The 26507-nt window shown below is 34.8% G+C and overlaps 2 protein-coding genes across 4 annotated transcripts in view; one reads left to right on the top strand and one right to left on the bottom strand.

Moving 5' to 3' along the window:
* ARL13B (ADP ribosylation factor like GTPase 13B) overlaps positions 1-26507 on the bottom strand; it is a 102536-nt gene that overhangs the window by 40033 nt on the left and 35996 nt on the right. The gene's annotated exons all lie outside the window — the stretch shown is intronic.
* On the top strand, positions 8092-18279 carry STX19 (syntaxin 19). The gene is made up of 2 exons (XM_037833991.1): positions 8092-8316; positions 17048-18279. The coding sequence occupies exon 2, from the start codon at positions 17152-17154 to the stop codon at positions 18034-18036; it is 885 nt and encodes a 294-aa protein (XP_037689919.1). The 5' UTR covers positions 8092-8316; positions 17048-17151; the 3' UTR covers positions 18037-18279.

Genomic DNA, 26507 nt, shown 5'->3' with positions numbered 1-26507 from the left:
AAACATTGAAAAAAATGGAACACTACCTAACTCATTTTATGAAGCTAACATCAATCTAATACCAAAACCAGGCAAAGATGCTACAAAAAAGGAAAACTACCGGCCAATCTCCCTAATGAATATAGATGCAAAAATCCTCAACAAAATACTTGCAAATCGAATCCAAAGACACATTAAAAAAATCATACACCATGACCAAGTGGGGTTTATTCCAGGCATGCAAGGATGGTTCAACATAAGAAAATCAATCAATGTATTACAACACATTAACAAGTCAAAAGGGAAAAATCAATTGATCATCTCAATAGATGCTGAAAAAGCATTTGACAAAATCCAACATCCCTTTTTGATAAAAACACTTCAAAAGGTAGGAATTGAAGGAAACTTCCTCAATATGATAAAGAGCATATATGAAAAACCCACAGCCAGCATAGTACTCAATGGTGAGAGACTGAAAGCCTTCCCTCTAAGATCAGGAACAAGACAAGGATGCCCGCTGTCACCACTGTTATTCAACATTGTGCTGGAAGTGCTAGCCAAGGCAATCCCGCAAGACAAAGAAATAAAAGGCATCCAAATTGGAAAAGAAGAAGTAAAACTGTAATTGTTTGCAGATGATATGATCTTATATCTAGAAAACCCTGAGAAATCAACGATACAGCTACTAGAGCTAATAAACAAATTTAGCAATGTAGCGGGATACAAGGTTAATGCACATAAGTCAGTAATGTTTCTATATGCTAGAAATGAACAAACCGAAGAAACACTCAAGAAAAAGATACCATTTTCAATAGCAACTAAAAAAATCAAGTACCTAGGAATAAACTTAACCAAAGATGTAAAAGACCTATACAAAGAAAACTACATAACTCTACTAAAAGAAATAGAAGGGGACCTTAAAAGATGGAAAAATATTCCATGTTCATGGATAGGAAGACTAAATGTCATTAAGATGTCAATTCTACCCAAACTCATCTACAGATTCAATGCAATCCCAATCAAAATTCCAACAACCTACTTTGCAGACTTGGAAAAGCTAGTTATCAAATTTATTTGGAAAGGGAAGATGCCTCGAATTGCTAAAGACACTCTAAAAAAGAAAAACGAAGTGGGAGGACTTACACTCCCTGACTTTGAAGCTTATTATAAAGCCACAGTTGCCAAAACAGCATGGTACTGGCACAAAGATAGACATATAGATCAATGGAATCGAATTGAGAATTCGGAGATAGACCCCCAAAGTCACTGAACTGAGTCATAATGGTCTTTTCAACAAATGGGGCTGGGAGAGTTGGATATCCATATCCAAAAGAATGAAAGAGGACCCCTACCTCACCCCCTACACAAAAATTAACTCAAAATGGACCAAAGATCTCAATATAAAAGAAAGTACCATAAAACTCCTAGAAGATAATGCAGGAAAACATCTTCAAGACCTTGTATTAGGTGGCCACTTCCTAGACTTTACACCCAAAGCACAAGCAACAAAAGAGAAAATAGATAAATGGGAACTCCTCAAGCTTAGAAGTTTCTGCACCTCAAAGGAATTTCTCAAAAAGGTAAAGAGGCAGCCAACTCAATGGGAAAAAATTTTTGGAAACCATGTATCTGACAAAAGACTGATATCTTGCATATATAAAGAAATCCTACAACTCAATGACAATAGTACAGTCGGCCCAATTATAAAATGGGCAAAAGATATGAAAAGACAGTTCTCTGAAGAGGAAATACAAATGGCCAAGAAACACATGAAAAAATGTTCAGCTTCACTAGCTATTAGAGAGATGCAAATTAAGACCACAATGAGATACCATCTAACACCGGTTAGAATGGCTGCCATTAAACAAACAGGAAACTACAAATGCTGGAGGGGATGTGGAGAAATTGGAACTCTTATTCACTGTTGGTGGGACTGTATAATGGTTCAGCCACTCTGGAAGTCAGTCTGGCAGTTCCTTAGAAAACTAGATATAGAGTTACCATTCGATCCAGCGATTGCACTTCTCGGTATATACCCGGAAGATCGGAAAGCAGCGACACGAACAGATATCTGCACGCCAATGTTCATAGCAGCATTATTCACAATTGCCAAAAGATGGAAACAACCCAAATGTCCTTCAACAGATGAGTGGATAAATAAAATGTGGTATATACACACGATGGAATACTACGCGGCAGTAAGAAGGAACGATCTCGTGAAACATATGACAACATGGATGAACCTTGAAGACATAATGCTAAGCGAAATAAGCCAGGCACAAAAAGAGAAATATTATATGCTACCACTAATGTGAACTTTGAAAAATGTAAAACAAATGGCTTATAATGTAGAATGTAGGGGAACTAGCAATAGAGAGCAATTAAGGAAGGGGGAACAATAATCCAAGAAGAACAGATAAGCTATTTAACGTTATGGGGATGCCCAGGAATGACTATGGTCTGTTAATTTCTGATGGATATAGTAGGAGCAAGTTCACAGAAATGTTGCTATATTAGGTAACTTTCTTGGGGTAAAGTAGGAACATGTTGGAAGTTAAGCAGTTATCTTAGGTTAGTTGTCTTTTTCTTACTCCCTTGTTATGGTCTCTTTGAAATGTTCTTTTATTGTATGTTTGTTTTCTTTTTAACTTTTTTTTCATACAGTTGATTTAAAAAAGAAGGGAAAGTTAAAAAAAAAAAAAAAAAAAAACAAGGAAAAAAAAAAAAGATGCAGTGCCCCCTTGAGGAGCCTGTGGAGAATGCAGGGGTATTCGCCTACCCCACCTCCATGGTTGCTAACATGACAACAGACAAAGGGGACTGGTGGTTTGATGGGTTGAGCCCTCTACCACAGGTTTTACCCTTGGGAAGACGGTTGCTGCAAAGGAGAGGCTAGGCCTCCCTATATTTGTGCCTAAGAGTCTCCTCCTGAATGCCTCTTTGTTGCTCAGATGTGGCCCTCTCTCTCTGGCTAAGCCAACTTGAAAGGTGAAATCACTGCCCTCCCCCCTACGTGGGACCAGACACCCAGGGGAGTGAATCTCCCTGGCAACGTGGAATATGACTCCCGGAGAGGAATGTAGACCCGGCATCGTGGGATGGAGAACATCTTCTTGACCAAAAGGGGGATGTGAAAGGAAATGAAATAAGCTTCAGTGGTAGAGAGATTCCAAAAGGAGCCGAGAGATCACTCTGGTGGGCACTCTTATGCACACTTTAGACAACCTTTTTTAGGTTCTAAAGAATTGGGGTAGCTGGTGGTGGATACCTGAAACTATTAAACTACAACCCAGAACCCATGAATCTCGAAGACAGTTGTATAAAAATGTAGCTTATGAGGGGTGACAATGGGATTGGGAATGCCATAAGGACCAAACTCCCCTTTGTCTAGTTTATGGATGGATGTGTAGAAAAGTAGGGGAAGGAAACAAACAAAGGTACCCAGTGTTCTTTTTTACTTCAATTGCTCTTTTTCACTCTAATTATTATTCTTGTTATTTTTGTGTGTGTGCTAATGAAGGTGTCAGGGATTGATTTAGGTGATGAATGTACAACTATGTAATGGTACTGTAAACAATCGAAAGTACAATTTGTTTTGTATGACTGCGTGGTATGTGAATATATCTCAATAAAATGATGATTAAAAAAAATAATAAATAAAAATAAAAATAAAAATACATATTACAAAAAAAAAAAAAAACTGAATGTAAAAAAAAAATGCAATATCACATCTCAGTGAAAAAAAAAAACCCATTGCAATTCGGAGGCCTGTAAAATATTGCCTCTGTTATGAAGCTGGTGCATTTTGGAGCTGGGATTCAGACCTGGGCGGCCAGGCCCCAGGGCCCATGCTCTTAAGCACAGCCCTGCATGGCCTCCCAGGGCACCTCCACCTTCAGGGGGATGAACAGGCTATAGGGTGGCTGGTGGTGGGGAAATTTCCTCCCTATGTTAAGAAAAAATAAAGCTGCATTTATACATCCCTAAAAAAAAAAAAAAAAAAAACAAGGAAAAAAAAAAAAGATGCAGTGCCCCCTTGAGGAGCCTGTGGAGAATGCAGGGGTATTCGCCTACCCCACCTCCATGGTTGCTAACATGACCACAGACATAGGGGACTGGTGGTTTGATGGGTTGAGCCCTCTACCACAGGTTTTACCCTTGGGAAGACGGTTGCTGCAAAGGAGAGGCTAGGCCTCCCTATGGTTGTGCCTAAGAGCCTCCACCCGAATGCCTCTTTGTTGCTCAGATGTGGCCCTGTCTCTCTAGCTAAGCCAACTTGAAAGGTGAAATCACTGCCCTCCCCCCTACGTGAGATCAGACACCCAGGGGAGTGAATCTCCCTGGCAACGTGGAATATGACTCCCGGGGAGGAATGTAGACCTGGCATCGTGGGACGGAGAACATCTTCTTGACCAAAAGGGGGAGGTGAAAGGAAATGAAATAAGCTTCAGTGGCAGAGAGAATCCAAAAGGAGCCGAGAGGTCATTCTGGTGGGCACTCTTACGCACACTTTAGACAACCCTTTTTAGGTTCTAAAGAATTGGGGTAGCTGGTGGTGGATACCTGAAACTATCAAACTACAACCCAGAACCCATGAATCTCGAAGACAGTTGTATAAAAATGTAGCTTATGAGGGGTGACAAGGGGATTAGGAAAGCCATAAGGACCACACTCCACTTTGTCTAGTTTATGGATGGATGAGTAGAAAAATAGGGGAAGGAAACAAACAGACAAGGGTACCCAGTGTTCTTTTTTACTTCAATTGCTCTTTTTCACTCTAATTATTATTCTTGTTATTGTTGTGTGTGTGCTAATGAAGGGGTCAGGGATTGATTTGGGTTATGAATGTACAACTATGTAATGGTACTGTGAACAATCGAAAGTATGATTTGTTTTGTATGACTGCGTGGTATATGAACATATCTCAATGAAATGAAGATTAAAAAAAAAAAAAAAAAAGACATAATGCTGAGCAAAATAAGCCAGGCACAAAAAGAGAGATATTGTATGTTACCACTTATGTGAATTCTGTGAAAAATGTACAATGTTTTATACTGTAGAATGTAGGGGACTTAGAGATACCAATTAGTGGAGGGGGAATGATAATCTAATAAGAACAGATAAACTATGGAGGGTAATCTCAATGTTATGGGAATGCTCAGGAATGATTATGGTTTGTAAACTTTCTTGGATATAGTAAGACCATGTTGGAAGCAATAGAGTTATTTTAGGTTTTTTTTTTCTCTTATTCCTTTGTTTTCTTAGGGGTTGTTAATTTTCTTGGGGTATGGTAGGAACATGTTGGAAGCAATGTAGTTATTTTAGATTATTTGTTTTTCTTACTCCTCTGTTTGGAGATGGTTTATTAATTTTCTTGGGGTATGGTAGGAACATATTGGAAGCAAAGTAGTTATTTTAGGTTATTTGTTTTCCTTAATCCATTGCTTTGTTTGAAATGTTGTGGGGTTTTTTTGGTTGTTGTTTGCCTGTTTGTTTTTAATTTTTTGATAAAGTTAAAAAATTGAAAAAAAATCAGTAGAAAAATGGGAGTAAAAACTAAATGACAAATAGGGTGGGATGGGGGGATGGTTTGGGTATTCTCTTTTCACTTTTATTTTTTATTCTTATTCTGATTCTTTCTGATGTAAGGAAAATGTTCAGAAATAGATTGTGGTGATGAACGCATAACTATATGATCATACTGTGAACAGTTGATTGTATACCATGGATGACTGTATGGTTTGTGAATATATATCAATAAAACTGAATTAAAAAAAAAAAAAAATGGGGTGGTATTGGGTAAAAAAAAAAATACAATCAATGCAAACTAGAGACTATAGTTAACAGAAACATTGTATTATAGCTCCTTTAAAGTAACAAAGAGAATATACCAAAGCGAAATATCTATAAGAGGGGGATATAAGGGAGGGGTATGGGACTCTTGGCATTGAGGATGCTGTCTGACTCTTTTATTATACTTTAGTTTAATTCTATCTTTCCTTTTGATGCTTTTGAACTCTCATTTTTTTTGTTTCTTTTTTCCTTTTGTCTCTCTACCTTCTTTGACTCTTCCTCCTTCTTTGTGGAAGAAACGGAGATGTCGTTCTATAGATAGTGGTGATGGTGGTGAATGTGTTAATACATGATTATACGTGAACCATCAATTGTTCACTTAGGACAGAATGTATGGTGGGTGAACAAAACCATCTTAGAAAAAATAGGTTGATGAAAAAACTTTGAGAGCACTATATTGAGCGAAATAAGTCAGCCACAAAAGAACAAATATTTTATGGTCTCACTGATATGAACTAATTATAATATGTCAACTCATAGTCATGAAATATAAGTTACCAGGACATAGAATGAGGCTAATGAATGGGGAGCAGTTGCTTATCATGAGCAGAATGTTTCACTAGGTTGAACTTAAGTGTTCGGAAATGGAGAGAGGTGACGGTAGCATGTTATCGTGAGAATAACTAACACTGCTGAATGCTGTGTGAATGTGGTGGAAAGGGGAAGCTTAGAGTCACGTATGTCACCAGAAGGAAAAGTGGAATTAAAATATGGGAATGTATAAAACAGTGAATCTCGTGGTGAACAATGTCCATGATTAACTGTACAAATACTAGAAATCCCTGTCATGAACTTGAACAAATATATGACACTATAACTAGGAGTTAATAAGAGGGTTATACAGGGAAAAAGTATACCTACTGCAAACTATGTACTACAGTTAGTAGTACTGTAACATTCTTTCATCAACAGTAACAAATGTACTATACCAATACTATGAGTCAATAATGGGGTGGGGGGTGGTTAGGTGTATGAGAGGATTGGAGTTTTCTTTGTTTTTATTTCTTTTCTGGAGTAATGAAAATGTTCTAAAAATTGAAAAAAAAAATTAATTGTGGTGACGGATGCACAGCTGTATGATGGTACAATGGTACTATGAGCAATTGATTGGATGACTGTATGGTATGTGAACAATCTCAATAAAATTGAATTTAAAAAGAAAAATTCCTCCATATAGTTATTTATATTTTCAAAATGAAACAATGGAAGGATAAACTAAACACTAGTGAAAATTGCTACCTTTAGGAGAATGGAAGAAATAAAGAGGAGAAAGGGACAGAGATGGAAGAGTGTTCTTTCTGAATGCAACTTGTTTTTATAGTTTTGAATTTGGAACCATATAACAGTTTTAAAAATTAAATCTGTATTTCAACCAGTCCTAAAATGAAAGACTTTGGGGTTGTTCCCGATCTTCGGTTTTTACAAGAACTGTTGTGAAAAATAGGTATAAGAGAAGTCTTTTCTTATTTTGGAAACAGATTCCAAGAAATATAACTACTAAGCCAAAGAATAAATGCAAACATTTCTTAGATATGTATTATAGCAATATTTCTATCCCTCTGCCCCCACCACCAAAATCATAACAACTCAGAAATAATAAAAAGGAAGGTAAGGAAATTTTGTAAAATAAGAGAAGTTTCATTTCTAGTTTTTCCTACAAATATTTATCCCTGAGTATGTTATATTATTATAATAAAGAAACTGCTTAACATATACAGTTGCATAACTTCAGTCCCCTTAAACTGAAAACTATGGAAGAAAATTATTTGAAAATAAAAATAGCAGGTTTAGTAAAATGAAAAATGAAGTGGAAGGCTTAAAGATATGAATTCTTTTTTTGACTGTTCTTCTGAAACGCTATGATTTTATGAGCTAAGCTCTATGGGATTTCCTAAAATAGGATAGAATTCACTCATTGTAATGTTAATGAAAAAAATATAAGCCCTTAACATCAAGCTTCTTTTTATTCCTATTTATTTCAAATTCTAAATTCTTGCAAGTTTTGATATGTAAAGAAAATAAAGAAGCAACCCTTGTTTAAACACAAAGCTATTTTTTATGAGGAATGTATTTTATATATAATGTATAACTAGGATTACAGAGTTGTGCCATATACTCACTCAGTGTAGGCAGTTTAACAAGGACTTCCTGTTACCAACTAGCTCCAATGAAAATGATTTTTCTTTAAGCCAAAGAATAGGCGTCTAACAAGCAGAACCGGATTCTCCAAGTGTGAAGTAAGCAATCTGTCCTCATACAATATTAACAGCAAAAGAACAACTTTATCTCCAACTTATTTGACCTCGTTATTTGGTTTTCAGTTAAACTCACCATACGAAAACTATACAGAAATTAGCCTGTGAACTACTGGATGGATATTTAAATAATTTGATCAAAACATTACATGAGATGATTTTCAGATTTTCTCTCCAAAGCAGGACTCCATCGCACGTGGAAAATCAACAAAAGGAACAAGACAGAAAGGTAAATAAATGACTCTTTTTTGCACTTTTAAATATCAGACATCCATAGGCTGAAATCTGGTTATACTATTTAAAAACAACTCAACAGATCATTCAAGTTACTTATTTTGTTCAGATCTGGACTGGCTATAGGCAGCTGATTTGTTCCTATATGCTACTGATATCCTAAAAGAGGTTTGGGTATTGGATTTTGAGCCCTTGGAAATACATCACTTAAACAAAAATAAACTTCAAAGGAAATAGCTTTTTCTTTTTTAAGTCGTTTACAAAACAACTCACTCTGGAAACACTAGAAAGCCAGGTCTTATAAAAACAAACTTAAAATTCTTTCGTTTATAAACAGATTACTAATTAAACAGACTATGCTTGCCTGAAAAAATACCTTTACTTTTAAACTTGCAAAGCAGCTTATGCTTAATTGTGATACATACATAACCTTTAAAGTGAAGATAATTTTCTACAAGGTCTTAATTTCTTCACTGTGGTTTCCCAGAATTTTTATAAATTAACTTCAAGAAATCAGAAAATTATCTTATTGTAAAAAGACTACTGTAAAATATCAAAGTACCCAGTTACCTCTTTAATGTCTGTTAGTGTATTGAAAGTACTTAAATTATAAAATTTAATATAAAAATTACATTTGATTTGATAATTTGAAAAATTGAAGTCAGCATCACATAAGCAATATATATAGATAGGTATGACACTTTCAAAATTAAACAATATTTAGATGCTTAGCCCAAACATTTTTTTTTTTTTTGAGATTTCTTCAAAGTTATCATATAACTGTTACCAGGTTAGAATTCAATAGGCACCATACTCCAAATCAAAATAATAGTGACTTTGAATAAGTATTTTAAAGTTGGTCTTGTAAGTTGTTCATATAATACTTAGGATTAATAACATTTTATCTTCATGGCTACATGGTTGTAAATTTAATAGAGGCGATTCTACGTATTTATAGCTTACTTGAGTAAGATAAGTGAGGGTTCAAAATTAAAGAAGATTTGATATTTAAACAAGAATAATAATCTTACTGTTTTACATTAGCTTATTTAACTAAATAAAAAGCATAATAAAAAGCATTTAAAGACCACATTACAAAAAATGTCAGATAATTTAAATTTAGCAGAGAAAGAACATTTGAAATTTACAATAATTTTTGTTAGTTTGCTTTTGAAGCCATTCTTTTGTCTCATTTAAGTAGCCAGATGTTAATATTCAAATAATTTCAGCTTGAACTAGGGAAATTCGCAAATTATCTTCACACCCAAAAGAATATTTTATGTTGGCTAAAAACTCGTTATATTTCTTGAAATATTTTACTTAATATCATAACTATAGAAAGGAATGTTTTACTTTTAAAAATATATATAAATCTATAGAGTATCCATCCCAGAGTATATTTCTTAAAGCACTAGGTAATTTCTATTAATTTTCCTGTCCCTGGGAATGTTTCCTATCTAAAATAGGGTGGGGAAAGTTTTATTTGAGTCATATGGGTTTACTTCTCTATCTCTAAGAACAAATTGCCAAAACTGATTACCATAAATTAGTGTTCTAACTTCCTGTTCTCAAGTATCACATTTAAGCTTATAGATATATGCAGTTATTGCTAGTATAATTCTGTATAGCAAAGCAGTAAGTTAAACATGCTGAAAAATGATTCATATTTGTTTAGAACTCTTCGAACATTAGGAAAATAAATTTAAGGCACAGAAAAGATTGTGCAAAATGGTGGTCTCCTCAATCTTATCTAGCCTAAGCAATTAAATGATTTCACAATTATGCAATTAATATTTTTATACCTATATGATCTCGGTCTCTTCCAACTTTTAAATTCTAATAAGCTTAGGTGTCTCATTTGTCTAATATTCCAATTTGTGAAGATATGAGATCAGGCAATTAAACTGGAAATAGTTATATATAAAGTTATGAGTATGCAAATACCGGAAAATATAATTTATATACAGCATGTAAGTACACCTGAGTACCTACATTAAGTCAATTTCAACACAGATGAATAATATTAATTCTGTAATAATAATAAACTCTGACTTTTAACCTATGACTTTTAAGGAAGAGTACAGATACAAAATTCTCCCCTCCTGCTCCAAATACACAGAAATGTTTAATATAATCTTATGGGGAAAAAAAAGACAGACAAAATTGTAAAATACTTATTAAACTTGAAAGTAAGAGAGGAAAATTTCCAGGTTCCAGAAATGAAGAAGGAATACACTCATAATAGTCAAATTTGATAGCAGGAATTGAAGCTAACTCTACTGACCTACTGAAAGCAAGTATTACAGCTTAGAAGTTGGGTTTGTGCCTAAACAGGGAACTGGAACCGGATTTCCTAGATGAAGTAGTATACTAGGGAAAATAGAACATAATCCCTATACAAAGATAGGAAATTCGCAGTTGACCTTCCCAGGATTTCGGCAGGAAGTGGACTACCCGCTCCAGGCTATAAAAATTACTAGAGGAAAATCAGGCCCATATTTATATGACCTGGGCTACAATGGGTAAACTCCAGAGGGGACCTAGTAGTGATAACCACAAAAACGGACTCAGAAAATTTGCCACCAAAAGAAACAGCAAATACAACAAACAAGGGAGTTTATTCCTGAGAAGCCAGATGTAGCCTAACAATGTGAAGGATCTATAACATAATTATATTTTAAATGTTCAAAAGAAATACATGAAGACATAAGGTTCATAAGCCAAGATGATCACAGAATGAACTTTATAGGTCACATCATCCTCTATAATATGTATGCCATGGTATATGACACTGAAAGGAAATCTTACTCTAATGCCTTTCCTTTAATATCAGTAATTTATAGGGATGTAAAGAAAAGAGAATATCAGATTTTCTGCAAATTTATTTTGTTGTTCTAGTACTCAAAATTTTTCCCTATTAAAATCAATTTGTTCTTATTTTAATAAAGGACATAAATAATAGTATGCTCACATATATATTTTCTTCATTTCCTCTGTTTTGATCATATAATACATTCTGATTATATGCCATAATACCTATCTGTATAGAAAAAAAAGCCAATAAATTCCTACAAAACATCCTAACATATGGATTAATAGCATTTTATATTTATCTGCTTTCTGATACCCAAAGATGGCAGTCCTATCTATACTACCTTCTTATATTTCTCCCTGAATAATCTCCCTTTTCACAAATTTTCCAGGTTTAATGTCATAGCTTATCATTTTTTCCCATGGACATTAAAGAACCACTAGCTTTGCATTGTTCTACTCCTAAGTAGAAAAATTATTCCTTGCAGGTAAGATGAAAGTAAGATAAAATACAAAGAATGAAAAGCTGGGGAGAAATCCCTTCCTGGTTTAAAAGTCCCTTATTTGCATAAATTGAGTTAATTAAACTTTTTGTTTGTTTATTTTTTAATTAATACAACAAATCAGTAACAAAATAAAGCACTACAAGCTATTTGGCTTAAATATAATAAATAAACAGCAGAAATCTTTAAGTGTATTACAGGCCTCAAAAACTTACTCTAAAACATTCCCAAACTGTATTCAGCAATACAGTTAATCAGCAAATGTTTCTGAGTAAATCTTTAATATCTATAAAGGAGCTTTTCTATTAAAAAAAACAATTTTGAGGTCTTGTCCCTTGTGACCTGGCATCTTTTCCAACCACTCCTTTGACCTAATTGCCTTGTCTCAGAACTCACCCTAGCTCTTCTCTCTGTAGCATGGGGACACCACTGAAAAAGGCTTTATAGCATAGTAGAGTGAGTCCTTCATTCCAGACGTTGGTGAATTTGAATTCCTGTTCTATATACCACTGACATTTTGGTTAAGTTACTAAAACGCTGTTCTTAATTTCATCATCTTTAAAATAGGAATCATGTTAATACTTAATTCAAAGTTCTTAGAAGAACATGCAATGCACTTAGTACTGTGCCTGGCAGATATTAAGACCTCATGTAAATATGAGGTATTGAGAGCTCAACGTGAGAGTCATCAAGGAGCTGGGAATACTGGAATGAATAAAATCTTTGCCTTTATGAAGCCTATATTTGGAGAAGAAGGCAGGCAATTCATAAGATACATAAGTAAAATATTTAGCATGTTAAATAAAGAAAAGGAAGAAGAAAAAGCTGGGAAGGGTCAGAGGGTTGAGAGGGTGACTGCAATTTGAGATAAGGTACCAGGGAAAGCCTTACTGAGAAGGTGATATTTTGAGCAAGACCTAAAGTTGGAGGAATGTGAGGAACATTAAGAAATCATGCCCTATATGGAGAAGAGCATTCCAGGCAGAGGAAACAGTAAACGGTAAAGCCCTGAGGCAGGAACATGCCTAGTTTGTGTGAGGAATAGCAGACAGCATGGCTGAAGCAGAGGGGGTGGGGGTGGGGGTTGGAGGAGGTGAGGTCAGAGGTAAAAAAATAGGGTGAGGAAGCGGAGGACCTTGTAGGCTTTAAAAAAAACTGACTTGTCCTTTAATATAAAATGCTATTGAAAGATTTCAAAAACAAGAATGACATGATCTGACTTACATTTTAACTCTGTCTTCCATGTTAAGACCAAAGGAGAGAGGGGTGCAAGGGAAGAAACAAGGACACTACTTGGAAGCTTACTGGCAGTAAACTGGGTGAGAAATGATGATAACTTGGACCAGGGAAGTGGTGAGAGGTGTTTGGATTTAGATAGACTTTGAAAGAGGGATTGACAAGATTTGCTATTAGTGTGGACATCAAGTAGGAGAAGGAAAAATAGGAGAGTCACGCATGAGACTCCAAAGTTTTAAATGAAAGAACAGTTGCCATTTACTGAGATGGAGCAGTCTGGTGGTCAGAGGAGTATCAGGAGCTTAGTTTTAGACAAAGACAATTCAAGTGGAGCTGTCAAGTGGACAGTCTGGTGTTAGGAGAACAATCTAAGCTGGAGATACAAATTTGAGTCATCAGCAAATGGACAGCATTTAATGTGATGAGACTGGATGAGAAGACTGGAGAAATGATGGTGGATAAAAAGAGGACTTAGCCCGGAAGACTTCCAATATTCAGAGGTGGGGGAGATAGAAACCAGCACAGGAAACGATGAAGAAGTCAAAAGGGTAAGCAAAAAACCCGGAAAAGCACCTGAAAGTGTTCAAGAAGAAACAATAAATTGTGTTCACTGCTACTGATGGGTTGAAATCTCACTAAGGCCAGTTGTTTCTAACTCGAAAATATATCCTGAATAGTTCCTGTTAATTTCATCTTTATTATTATCATCCAACTCTCTCCTGTAAACAATTTCCCCTACCCCAGGGAACTATTCTCTATACAGCAAGCAACAAGGGTGATTTAAAAAAAGTATAAATCAGTGAACCCTAATGTAAACTATGGACTATAATACTATTGTTCTATCAATTTTACCAAAGGTACCACACTAACGCAAAGTGTTAACAACAGCAAAAACTGTGTGTATAAGGGGGCGTATATGGGAACTCGGTCTTTTCTGCTTTATTTTTCTGTTGATAATGGACTGCTTAACCTTCATTTGTCTTCCACTGCATCCAGAATAAAATCTAAACTCCTTACTTTGGCCCTTAAAGCCTTTTATGAACTGGTCCCTGCCTACCTTTTTGACTTCATTCCTCCTATGTTACTCTTCTCATTAATTTCTATCATTTTGGCATTTGTTTCATTCTTAAAACAGCTCTCAGCCCAAATATCTTCTTAAAGAGAGCTTGCTCGATTGATGTATCAAGACAGATCAATTATTTTGTTTATCTATACTTGTATATTTACCCTCTCCCTCTCACAGACTATGAATTCCTCAAGGGAGGGCATTATTGACTGTATACTACAGCATTTAAAAGTTTGCAAACAGTAGGCCTCAATAATTATTTGATGAAATATTGGTACTTTCATAGTACCAAAGGAATGTCATGAGGCCATTGTTTTAACTTTTTACCCCATACAAGCATAATTTCTACAACATCCTTGACTGGATCATCAGTCAAGAACATACTGAACATCTCTAATGATGGCACGCTTATTATCTCAAGAGACAGTTTACTCCATCTTGGGACAATTCTAAGATGTTGTCTAACTTTTCAATTATACTTCAATTGTTTGGAAAGTCCTCTTCATACTAAACCAAACCTCTCTCTGTAATTTCTCTGCACATTGCCCTTTGGAGTTAAGCCAAATAATTCTAATCCATCTTGTATGTACAGTCCTTCACATTTTAGAAGATAACTGTATGTATTCATTTAGTCTTCCTTTTACAGTACAAATACTTAAATTCCTTTCAATGATCTTCCATATGGTATAGTTTTCTAATCTCATTTTTCATGCTAATTTGGAAATTCCTAATTTATCAACTTTCACTTTAAATTATTACACTCAGAACATAACATAGTCCTCCTCATTTGCTCTGACTAGCAGTAGAGTCAGTGGAACAAGTATCATTCTTATTTTATCTAGATAACACACTGTTATTCATGAAAGCACATGAACAGCTCTGGTAGTTCTAATAAAAACCTCACAAAATAAACCCGTATTTTTCATGGGCAACAGTTGTGAAACCAAGGGTCCCTCATTTTGTAGATGTGAAGGTATTTTCTCAACAACAGAATGCAATACTTTACATTTATCTTTGTTAAATATGTTTTGTTACTTTTAGTATATTGTTTCATGCTGTTTTAATGTTTTCAATCCCAACTATATACTTTGATATACTCGAGAACCCTCCAAACTCTGTACCAACCACAACTTTGATAAGTATGTCTCCCATGACAACATGCAAATCACTGATAAAATATTTGTATAGGGCAGGGAAAGATGCAGACTGGTGTGGAATTTTAGTTACTCCTCTACGACAGCTGGTAAATAGCCAGGAACTGTTTGGAACACTGTTTTGGTTACTTCTGCGACCAGAGATGCATTGTACACCAGACTGAAACAGGTGGAATGGCTGAGATCACAGTGAAGAACTTAATGAAAATGTTCAAAAATTGATTGTGGTGATGAAGCACAACTATATGATGGTACTGGGAACAACTGATTGCACACTGTAGATGACTGATATATTTTATTATGAATATATCTCAATAAAACTGAATTAAAAAAAAAACCATCCCTCTCTCAATAGAGTATCCAGATAGAGAATTTGTCCTAAAGCATTGAGATAATTTACTAAAAGGCAGTGTATTAAACAAACATTTTCCTAAGATATTAAAATGAAAGATGACAAGGAGAAATTCAAGTACAAATTAAGGCAAGGATTGTTTGAAAAACTTTAAGATGATACAATCTGCACAACATAAAACTTTTGGAAACGATGAAGAAAGGGTAAGCAGAAAACAAGGAAAAGCACCTGGAAGTGTTTCAAGAAGAAACAATTAATTGTGTTAATTGATGCTACAGTGCTTTAAGAAATAGGTCATCTGCCAGAGCCGGTTTTAACACTTTAGATCTAGAACCTAATGTTCACATTTAAAATTTCAACAACATTTATAAATGTCTGTACATACTTTATTGACCCATGCCTTACTGTGTGAGTTCTGGATCTTACCAATAACAGTTTTGCTAATCACACTATTTTTTAGAAATATAATCTCTAATCTGGGTTGGCAAAGGAAGTACATAATACACTTGGTACTGTGGTGTGTACAAAATAAAATCACACACAATTCTCATTTCATGGCTTGAAGTCAAACACTTAAAAAAATTTACTTGATATTTTATCAAAGCCCTAACAACAGAGAAAAATTCCGATACAAAAAAATATATATATTTGCATAAACATATCAAAGACCGAGTCCCTGAACATGACATTAGAGGCCTTTTCTCTAGTTGATACTGATATCATATGTGGTTCAACAAGCTATTTGAACTCCCTGAACAGTTTCTTATCTGAAAAAATATCATAAAAAACATTATTAAATGCCTTCCTAAAATCAGTATACTCTGTAAAAAAGTGATTTATTAAAAAGATTTCTTCTTATTCACTTAATATAAGTTATGTAAATCAATTTGACCTTGTGGATAACTACCAACACAGGAAGTGATAAATGTTCAGATATAATATCCGTACCCCCAAAACAAGATTTTATATATATCTTACATTTGTAAAAATATTAATGTAAACTTTGTTCTAGGACAATCTAGGTATTTTTGCATAGGAATGCTAAGAGTGAGAAATTAACATAAACCAAGAATATGTTTTCATATTTTGTAATGGATAAGAAAACAAAGTGACATCAGATAACATGTTAATCAATCCTGAAGCCTTGGAAATTTTAAGATAAATTCAACATTGTTTATATTGCTTAAAGCTCTCATAAAGACTCTTCCTTTTCACTATATTGGTTGTAACCGAAGTGTGCACATTGAGCAAAATTAGTGTATTTTTAACATTAGTTAACCAAATTAACTGAGAACAGTATCTTTAGTAACAAGGGTACATTCAGAATCTAAAGATTACTTCTAAAAATTGAAAGTATGGTCAAAAGCACTGTACATTAAAAAATCTATCATCTGACAGTATCATGATACTGAAGAAACCATTTTTTGGACAATTTAATCTCCATCATTGCTTTCTCAGCTACTTTACCCACTAAATGGAACTCAGAGCAGCCCAACATCAAGCAAAGTAATATATACATTATTTTACATGACTTTTACATTCATTTCAATGACCTTTATAAGGAAATTCTTATTGATTTTCCTATTTTTTAAATCTCTTTTCAGAAACCTAGGAGAGCAACAAGCATAACTATGTGAAGCCAGCTGCTACTGCGGGAAGATATCAAACTTCTCTTTTTTCAATTTTGCTTCTTAGAAGGAATGGGAAGATGAAAGACCGACTTCAAGAATTAAAACAGCGAACAAAGGAAATTGAACTCTCTAGAGACAGGCATGTGTCGAACACGGAGGCAGAGGAACAAGGGGAGTTTGTGCAGCAAGCTGTTATTTATGAAAGAGAACCTGTGGTTGAGAGACACCTACATGAGATCCAAAAACTACAGGAGTGTATTAACAATTTGACAGAAGATGTTCAAAAATTTGGGCAGCAACAGAAAAGTCTACTGGCTTCAATGAGAAGATTTAGTCTACTTAAGAGAGAATCTAGCACTACAAAGGAGATAAAAACCCAGGCAGAACACATTAAAAGAAGTTTGGATGATTTAATAAAAGAAGTTAAAAAGTCAGAGACTGAAAACGGACCATCATCAGTGATCACAAGGATACTTAAATCTCAGCATGCTGTGATGTTCCGCCATTTCCAGCAAACTATGTTTATATACAACGACACAATAACAGCAAAGCAAGAGAAGTGCAAGACATTTATTTTCCGTCAGTTTGAAGTTGCTGGAAAAGAAGTGTCTGAAGAAGAAGTAAATGATATGCTTCTTCAAGGAAAATGGGAAGTTTTCAATGGAAGCTTACTTACAGAAATCAGTATCACTAAAGCACAACTCTCAGAGATAGAACAGAGACACAAGGAACTTGTTAATTTGGAGAGCCAAATAAAGGATTTAAGGGACATTTTTATTCAGATATCTCTTTTAGTAGAGGAGCATGGAGAAAGCATCAACAATATTGAAATGACAGTGAATAGTACAAAAGAATATGTTATCACTACTAAAGAGAAATTCGGAATAGCTGCAAAATACAAAAAAAGAAATCCTTGCAAAGTATTGTGTTGTTGCTGCTGTCCATGCTGTAGTTCACAATAAAGAAACTACTTCAGAAATGTTTTCAGCTTTAGGATGAGGGTGTCCCATTTCAGCATCTTATATTGCTTTTCCTCATTTCATGGATCTATTCAAATACCTTTAATCATTAGTAAGTTATAATTTCCCTTTTAGCCCTTACCCACTAGAATTACAGAAACTTCTGAAGCCAGTGATGCAAAGCGAACCTTTGCAAACCTGTTGCACTCCAAAATCATGAAAAAATAGAGAAGTGGTTTAAATAAATGTCAAACGTGTTTTCTAGTCTCTTCTAAATCTAGGTACTCATAAACAGTTAATTAAACTAAAAACAATATGGTTACCTTTAAGCATGCAATTAACTATTGAAAATGAGATGAATGATCTTAAGTTTCTGATCAGATATGAAGATGATTATTCATTTTTGTAACTTCCAACGCTTTATGCCAAGGGGCATGTTCAATAAGTGATGACTACTTAAGCAATCCTTTTGGCTTACTTGGGAATATTTTGGTGGTTAAGAATTGTATAAAGTAAGACCTTAAAGGTGCTACACTAAAGCAAAACCAGACAAGAGTCTGTATCAAATTTTTTATGTTCTGATAGGTCAGTTAACTCAGTGGTGAACAAATCTTGGAAAAATCCAACTATGTACTTGATGAGATATCTAGCTGGTACCTGGGAGCTAAATTTAGCTTACAGACTAGCATTGTGGTTTGAGGCACTGCTTTCCCAAAACTGGATCCATTCATGATACTGGTTCAGGAGACTTTGCAGATAAAGTCAAAGTGCAGGTAATTATATTTCTGAAGGTTTTGTCAGCTAAAGCCAGGCACTGTACTATGGTCTAGAGATATAAGTTATGAGCTCACACAGGGATAGAGTTTTGGAACTCACATTTTGGTGGAGAAAGAAGATAACAAACAAATACAAATATTAGATAATATTAAATCTGTGCAGAATTAAAATAGGGTGATGAAAGAGAGACTGTCAGGGTGGCTTCTTAAGGTTGGGTAGTCACTGAATGACTCTGTGAAAGGTAATATTTAAGTGAAGATCTGAATGATGAGGACAGAGGAGGATATATATCAGGCATAGAAAACAAATAATGAAAAGATGCTGAGGAGAGTATGAGCTTACTCTGTTCAAAAAAAAAAAATGGCCAGTACTGCTAGGGCATTTTGGAAAAGAGGGAGTATAGTTAAGAGGTAAGGTTAAGAAAGGTTAGCAGGGGCTAGATTTAAAGTTCAGTACGCCATAGAAGTCTAAGGTTTATAGCAAGTGAAATCAAAGCAAGGTCCTCAGACTGCTTTAAACCTGGAAGTAATGTTATATAATTTATATATCAGAAAGTTTATTCTATGTATTGTATGTAGAATAGATTAAAATGGGTTTTAGGGAAGTGGAAGGCAAGCATATAGGTATGGAAAACAATTAGAGAGCTATTGCAATATCCCTGGCAAGAGATGACGGCGTGTACTGAGTGAAATAAGCCAACACAAAAGGACAATATGATCTCACTGAATCTGAAGTAGTAAGAATTAGCAAATTCACAGAGTCAGAAACTAGAATACAGGGGTTTGGGTGGGGGTAGAGAGTGGGTAGATAATGCTTAAATTTACAGAGTTTCTATTTGGGGAGACGAAAAAATTTTCATAATGGATAGTGGTGATGGTAGCATAACATTGTGAACATAATTAACCGCACTGAATTACATATTTGAATGTGGTACAAAGGAAAAATCTTAGGTTGTATATATGTTACTAAAATAAGAATTAAAAAACAAAACCATAGGACTGTACAACACATGCAAAGGAAAGAGGGATGAGCTTGGATTAGAATGGTGGTGGTGATAGTGATGGTGGCAGGAGCAATACTAACACTCAACATTAATAAAGTACTTGTTATGTCCTGGTCATTATTGTAATAATTTTACAGTAGGTAAAGTGTGAGGTAGATATTATTATAATAGTTTCACCAGTAACAACATTGAGATATGGTAAAGGTTAAATAACCACCCAGGACTCAGAAACTAAACATAGTGATCAGGATTTGAACCCAGGCTTTGAGTCCAGAGCCAGCTCTTACACACTATATACTAAAACAGTGGTAACGGAAAAATTTAGATCAATATGTGATAGACAGAGTTAAGAGGTAGAATCTATAAGATACTGGTTGGATGGTGAGGCAATCATTGAGATGAGAAAAGACAGAGACTGAAGATTTCAGAATTGGGGGTGAAGAGAAAATCAGGAATTCTGTTTTGGCCAAGAGAATGAGATGACTATATGATGTCAAGTGGGAGTTTCTAGGATGTTAGCTATACCAATAGAACCTCTTGGGAGATGTCAGGGCTAGAAGTATAAATTAGTCTCTATATTGGGTAAATAAATAGTATTTATGGCCAGGCGACTTCAGGGATGAAGTACATAGATTTAAAAACAGGAAGCCCAGAAAATGGCCAGGGGTAATACAAAATTTAGATTTAAAGCAAAAGAGGAGTCAGTAAAGGAGACTGAGAAGGAACCATCAATGAGGCAGAAGAAAACCCAAGAATTGTGCTGTAATGAGAAAGATGAGAGTTTAAAGGAGAAGGAAATAGTCAACTTGAAGTAAATTAAGAACAGGAAAGTGACAAAGGATTTGGCAACAGGAAGGTATGTGTTGGCTTTAATAAGAGCAGTTCAAGGACTTTTGTAGAGATGGAAGCACAAGACTAGTGTGTTGAGGAAGGAATGTGATATGAAGAAGTGCAGCAACCACTACAAGTAATCCTTTCCAGAGGCTTAAATAGGGGATTAGAAAAAAGAGTCAATAATTGGAGAAAGGATGTGGCCAAAGGCTTCCACAATATTTAAAGATAAGAAACAAAAGCACATTCTACTGAGGGGAACAATCCAGAGGATCCAAAGAGAAGCTCTTGATACAAGAAAGGGAAGGGATAATATGCAAAAGCAGAAAGGGGAGGGATCACAAACATAGAAGCTGGCCTTGAATAGGAGCAGAGACACTTCATTCAAAGTATAGAAGGGAAGCAGTGTTTAGGAACAAATGCAAATAGTGGAGTAAATGTCATGGTGGGAAGATGAGAGAATTCTTGTTTGATAGTTGCTATTTCCCTAAAGAACTATGAGGCAAAAATACATTAAGGGAGGAAGAAGAAGAGAGGACAAGGAGTGATGTAGTCATTTTGAAAAGGAGGATATAAACATTGTAGGAAAGGCAGTAGGATTACCAGGGAGTAGTTAGAGCCCATCTGAAATTTCTGGTTAGAACTTTAATGTGAACTCAGAAGGCACAGTGTTGTGTTTTTACCTATCAGTGTTTAGATGCCCACATGCTGAAACAGAGTGAGCAGGTAAGTAATTAGGTCCAACCAAAGCTGTGGCTTTTCCAAGCACATACAATGTAGGAAAACCGTGTCAATGGAATTTTGGGTATTTTAAAGGAATGAATTTATTTAGTTATTTACTTATTTATTTTACATAAACACGATAAAATAATTTTTAATTTATTAAATACAGAGAAATTTAAGAGCTTTCTACTATGTCGATTATCAATCATTAATGGAGAATGTTTCACACATCAGCTTCAAATGTTTAAGGAACATTAAAAAAAAAGACAAATTCAAAAAAGATTATAAACTCCCCAGCTAACTGGATGGTGACAGTCATATCTCCTCTGTTCCCTCTAAATCTGTGTTATATCCTTTTATCCAGAGCCTTAGTGAATCTTTTTTTAATTGTTCATAAATGTTTCCTTATGGAAACTTAGAATATTAAGTATTATTTAACACTCAATAGCATAATCATACCTGATAGATTTGTGAAAGACTACTGTAACATTTTATAATCTTTTTAAAGCAAGACTTAAACATAGATTCACTACAATACAATGTATCACAAACAATTTTCATTGTTACATTTTCAAACCAATTAGTATCCTATTTTAAGCAGCAAAACAACATATTTAACAAATTAATTGTTGAATATTTTGTATATTTTATTCACATACTTAATAGGCATTAAAAGCAGTCATTCTTAAAATAACTACTTTAAGGTGAAAAAATTATTTGGAGTTGGAAGCACAACATCGGGACTCTACTGGCCCTGGAAGTATCTAATAATAGAAATTATTATACTAACAAAATAATGATTGTGAAATTAGTATAAGCACTACGGGTCATATTCTTAATCACTAAACTATGCCATTGCCATCTTCTGTAATTATAAGCTTCAGGTAGCTTAAATTCATATGATGAGATATGTTGCCACAGGCTCTCCTAATTCATCTCTACCAAGGCACGTCGTATCATCAACAATAACAATAACAATAATCATATATATTTACAGAGCACGACAAAACACTGTACTAGATGCTTTAAACACATTATTTGGAATCATGGGTTGGCTCCTTATAATATTGATGTAACCTTGGGTAGCTGAAAATTTCAATAAGTTAAGATACTTAAAATACCTCCCAGCTCAGTTTGTTTCATAGGTAACCAGTAACCAGTGCCTTATATTATTAAAAGAAATTTTCTATGGTGGATGTTGAGCTTAAAACTTGGGAGTACTGCTGATTTCAGTGTTATTTACAAAACTTTCTTTTGGAAAGGCCTTCTTTACCTGTCAAGACTATCTAAGTTTGAGGTTTTGTGATTTTTTTAGATTTTTTTTTTTCTTTTTAAATTAATTTATAAATGGTTAAAGAAAGAGTGTAAGCAGGAGGGGAGGTGGGAGTAGATAACATAATTCAGACATAGCTCCCTTGGTTAACCAGAGTATGGCCTAAAGTTTATCTCTCTAGTATACATGACCCCAAAAAAAGACTTTCTAGGTAAATAAACAAATGCACATAATGCAGAATGTCTGGCACCTATTTTTACTCTCTAGAAGGAATACAAATCATTCTAAGCTTCTTATTGAGCTTGGTTCTCAGAATCTATCTGATAATCTTTAGTATGGTTCACCTTACTAAATACAACTGAAGAAAAACACAGAATTTTAATATTTCAAAGCTACTTTTATTATAGAAGCATTTAATCATCAAGTCCAAGGAAGTAAAGTGACTTGCCAGTGCCATAAATAAACTCTTGGTAGTTCTTAGAATACAGTTCCCAAACTCTCCATCTTTTCTCTCAACCAATGTTGCTCAACTTTTCATAACTGATTTCAGAAGATTTTAACTAAAATATTATGCTGATTAACAACTGCTACAGAACTGCCAAATAGAACTTCTGAGATATTAAACACAAAAGCCTAGTGATGACGTGTGATTTTAACTTTTTAAGAGAAACCTTGTCTGTGACATAAAGTGAAATTAAGAGCTGAGGCATCACCTGTAATCACGCATGCTGTAAGTAGGACAGAGCTAAAGACTGTCCAGTACCCACACTTTTTTTGGGTCATCTACACTGCATCTCACCAGCAATAATGAATCCTGGTTTCTAGCAATTTCTAATTTGGTGATTACAGGCAAGATTCTAATTCTTCTGGTTTATCTCTTTCTATTGAACAAATAATCTTTTCAGAGGTCTTGTTATCTTTTTGCCCATTATTGGAGGGTAGAAGGAAAGAGTTATTCAGGTGTTAAAATGAGTTCTGAGAGGCTTTGTGGGTCTTATAGCAACTAGTTTAGATTCATAAAAGGGATGAATGAAAGAAATTAGATGCTGTAATTGTATTCTGCAGATGAGAATCACAGATGTCTGTGGGCAGGAAAGAAGCAGCTGTGCTACAAGGGGCACTGTATCCTGCTTCCTAATACAAGGATCCTCCCCCTACTTCTCCACAACCCACCAAGCCTCTAGCACAGAGTTTAGCAGGGTTCTGCAAAAGGTCCTTCCCACTTACCATACAATGGATTTTTCAATGCTGTAAGGAAACCATAGGTTGGTTAGCCCTTCATTCCATACAGGTCACTTGCCCTACAAATTGTATAAATTCCTTTAAGATTCTATAACAGGAACAGCACTCTTCCCTGGTGTCTAAGGGCAGACAAAGATGTTTTTTCCCTATGTGTTGTTTTGCTTAAATATTTTTTGCATCACTTAAATAAAAAAGGGGGAAGGGAAGTTCATGTCCTTACAACATTGAATGTAAAACCTGACTTTTTACTTTCTCACATTTTTTTCTTCAAAACTGCTCTGTGAGAAAGGTAGGGTAGAAATGATCTGCATAAATGAAAGAACAAAGTAGCTTGCTAGAGATCACATAGTCTCACATTGAGAATCAGATGGCAGTCCTCCTATCTAAAATCAGATTCCTTGTGTTTCTCCTTATATTAGGAACCTTCCTAGGTTAGTATGGTACGACTTAATCACAACAGAATTAGAGAAATACAACTGCTACAGAAGAAGGAAAATAATGTATTTCAAATCTAAATTATTTTTTATCATTTCTTTCCTATTGTCAACAAAATAGACTATGCCAATTAAAGGCTGACTGTGTAAGAAACATAAATTTCACCTGTGTAGTCTTCTCAAAATTGTTATCTAACCTACTCCCCCACAGTAACCCACACTTTAAAGACCAAAAGTCAAATAATTCCAAATAATTCTTTCCAGGGACTATGTAAATAATAATATATGTACATGTAAAGTCAGAAAAAGATCTACATGTCAAAAAAGATCAAATCTAAGCACAGAATGTTCAAGGACTGAAGGAATAAAACAGACAGTGTCCTGCTAGGTAAACAGTTTTATGTTACAAAGCCATAAACTGGTGGTTTTTATCTCTGACTCTTCCTTTAAAAAGTCCACAAACATTAAAGATCATCCAGTTCAACTATGAATGGCCCAAGAGCACAATAATTAACAGCAAAGATGGGACAAATATTCAGTTCTTCTGACTTTTCACCATGTTAATCTATTTATCTTAATTTCCATTATTTGTAAAAATTGGCAAAAAGCATTTCATTGGCAGATGTCACACCAACATTTCACAATAACAATATCACCATCTGCTGGCAAATGGAGCAAATGGAATTTACACTTGACTACAGCTTGTTTCTCAGTAATATTCTGAGTTCCAAGACGTTCTATAACGTCCCATGCCCATTTCAGATTACCTGCATCATCAGTATGTAAGTATGTATGGGTATTTTTTAAATCATGAACCTGACTCTGTTCCTTAAACAAACATTTGTGAAGCACAGTATTAGAGCCCTCAGATCTCTGACCTCAAAGAGCTTAGGGTATAATGAAGACGTAGGTAAACAAGTAATTTTAATATAGTGAGGTGGTTACAAAACAGTAATATCATACTCAGATAGGGGTTCATGTGTGAGTGTGATTAGGAAAACTTCCTTGGATAGATATTTTAGTTGACTCCTAAAAATAATAGAAGTTAGCCATATAAAAGATTGAGAAACAAACACTCTGTGCAGGAGGTAGCAGCATGTTCAACAGCTTAAAGACTAGAGAACTTGCAAAGAGTTCACTATGGCTTGAGCAGCTAATGGCAAAAGGGAGTGGTAAAACAAGGAGGCGCCCTGGAACCAGATCACCAAGAGCCCTGGGTGCCAAAATAAAGAAGTAGCACTTGATTTTGAAAGCTGTTAAGTACTCTAAGCAGGGGAATAGTGCAATTATCAAATTTGCATTTTTAAAAAAGCTTTCATATTTTTTTACATATGCTTGCATTGTTTTACTTGTTATAACAAACATGTAATAGTTTTGTAATTTGTAAAACATCAAATAAAAGAGCTCATGCCAGTAACTAAGAGAACTTGGAGGGTAGACAAGGCTGTTGGCAGGGAGGCTAGCTAGGAAACTAGCTATCACTAAGTCAAGGGAAAAGTGAAGAGCAGTTGAGGGAGGTAATATCAAAGGGAATAAAGAGTAATGACTCGAGAAATATTAGGACAGTAGCACTGATAAGAAAAATTAATTGTAGGTCAGAAGAAAAAGGTGAACAGGAGAACTCTCAAATATAAGACTTGGGCAGATATTGAAGAGGGGTTTATAAATTGGAGTTCTATGTATTGTTTTTGTATTATCTTTGCAACTTTTTTTTAAATTCAATTTTATTGAGATATATTCACATACCATACAATCACCCACAGTGTACAATCAATTGCTCACAGTACCATTATATAGTTACTAGTGCATCCATCACCACATTTTTTTATTTTATTTTGAAATAAATTCAAACTTACAGGAACAGCTGCAAAAACAATACAAACTCCATACACAGAAAACCAGTATACCCCGACCCCGATATCCCGATCCACCAACCTTAACATCCTATCACACCACCATTTCTTTCTTTCCCTCCCTCCCTCCCTAGTATCCATCATCTATTGCTCTGTCTTCTGAACATATGAGAGCAAGCTCTTTGCAACTTTCTTGCAAGTTTGAAGTTATTTCAAAACAACGAGTTAAAAAAAGAGGAAGACACATTTCTATATTTATATGAAAACTACACATATTGTAAGTTTTACAAAAATACGCATAGGAAATTCATCAAAATGTCAGCAGTGATTAGCTCTGG

Source organism: Choloepus didactylus, chromosome 1 (assembly GCF_015220235.1).
Source record: "Choloepus didactylus isolate mChoDid1 chromosome 1, mChoDid1.pri, whole genome shotgun sequence".
In the NCBI taxonomy this organism is placed as follows: Eukaryota; Metazoa; Chordata; class Mammalia; order Pilosa; family Megalonychidae; genus Choloepus; species Choloepus didactylus.
This window is presented reverse-complemented; position numbering and strand designations above follow the sequence as displayed.

Coding starts and splice junctions, on each gene's coding strand:
- STX19 (XM_037833991.1), top strand. CDS start 17,152: ATGAAAGACCGACTTCAAGAATTAAAACAGCGAACAAAGGAAATTGAA.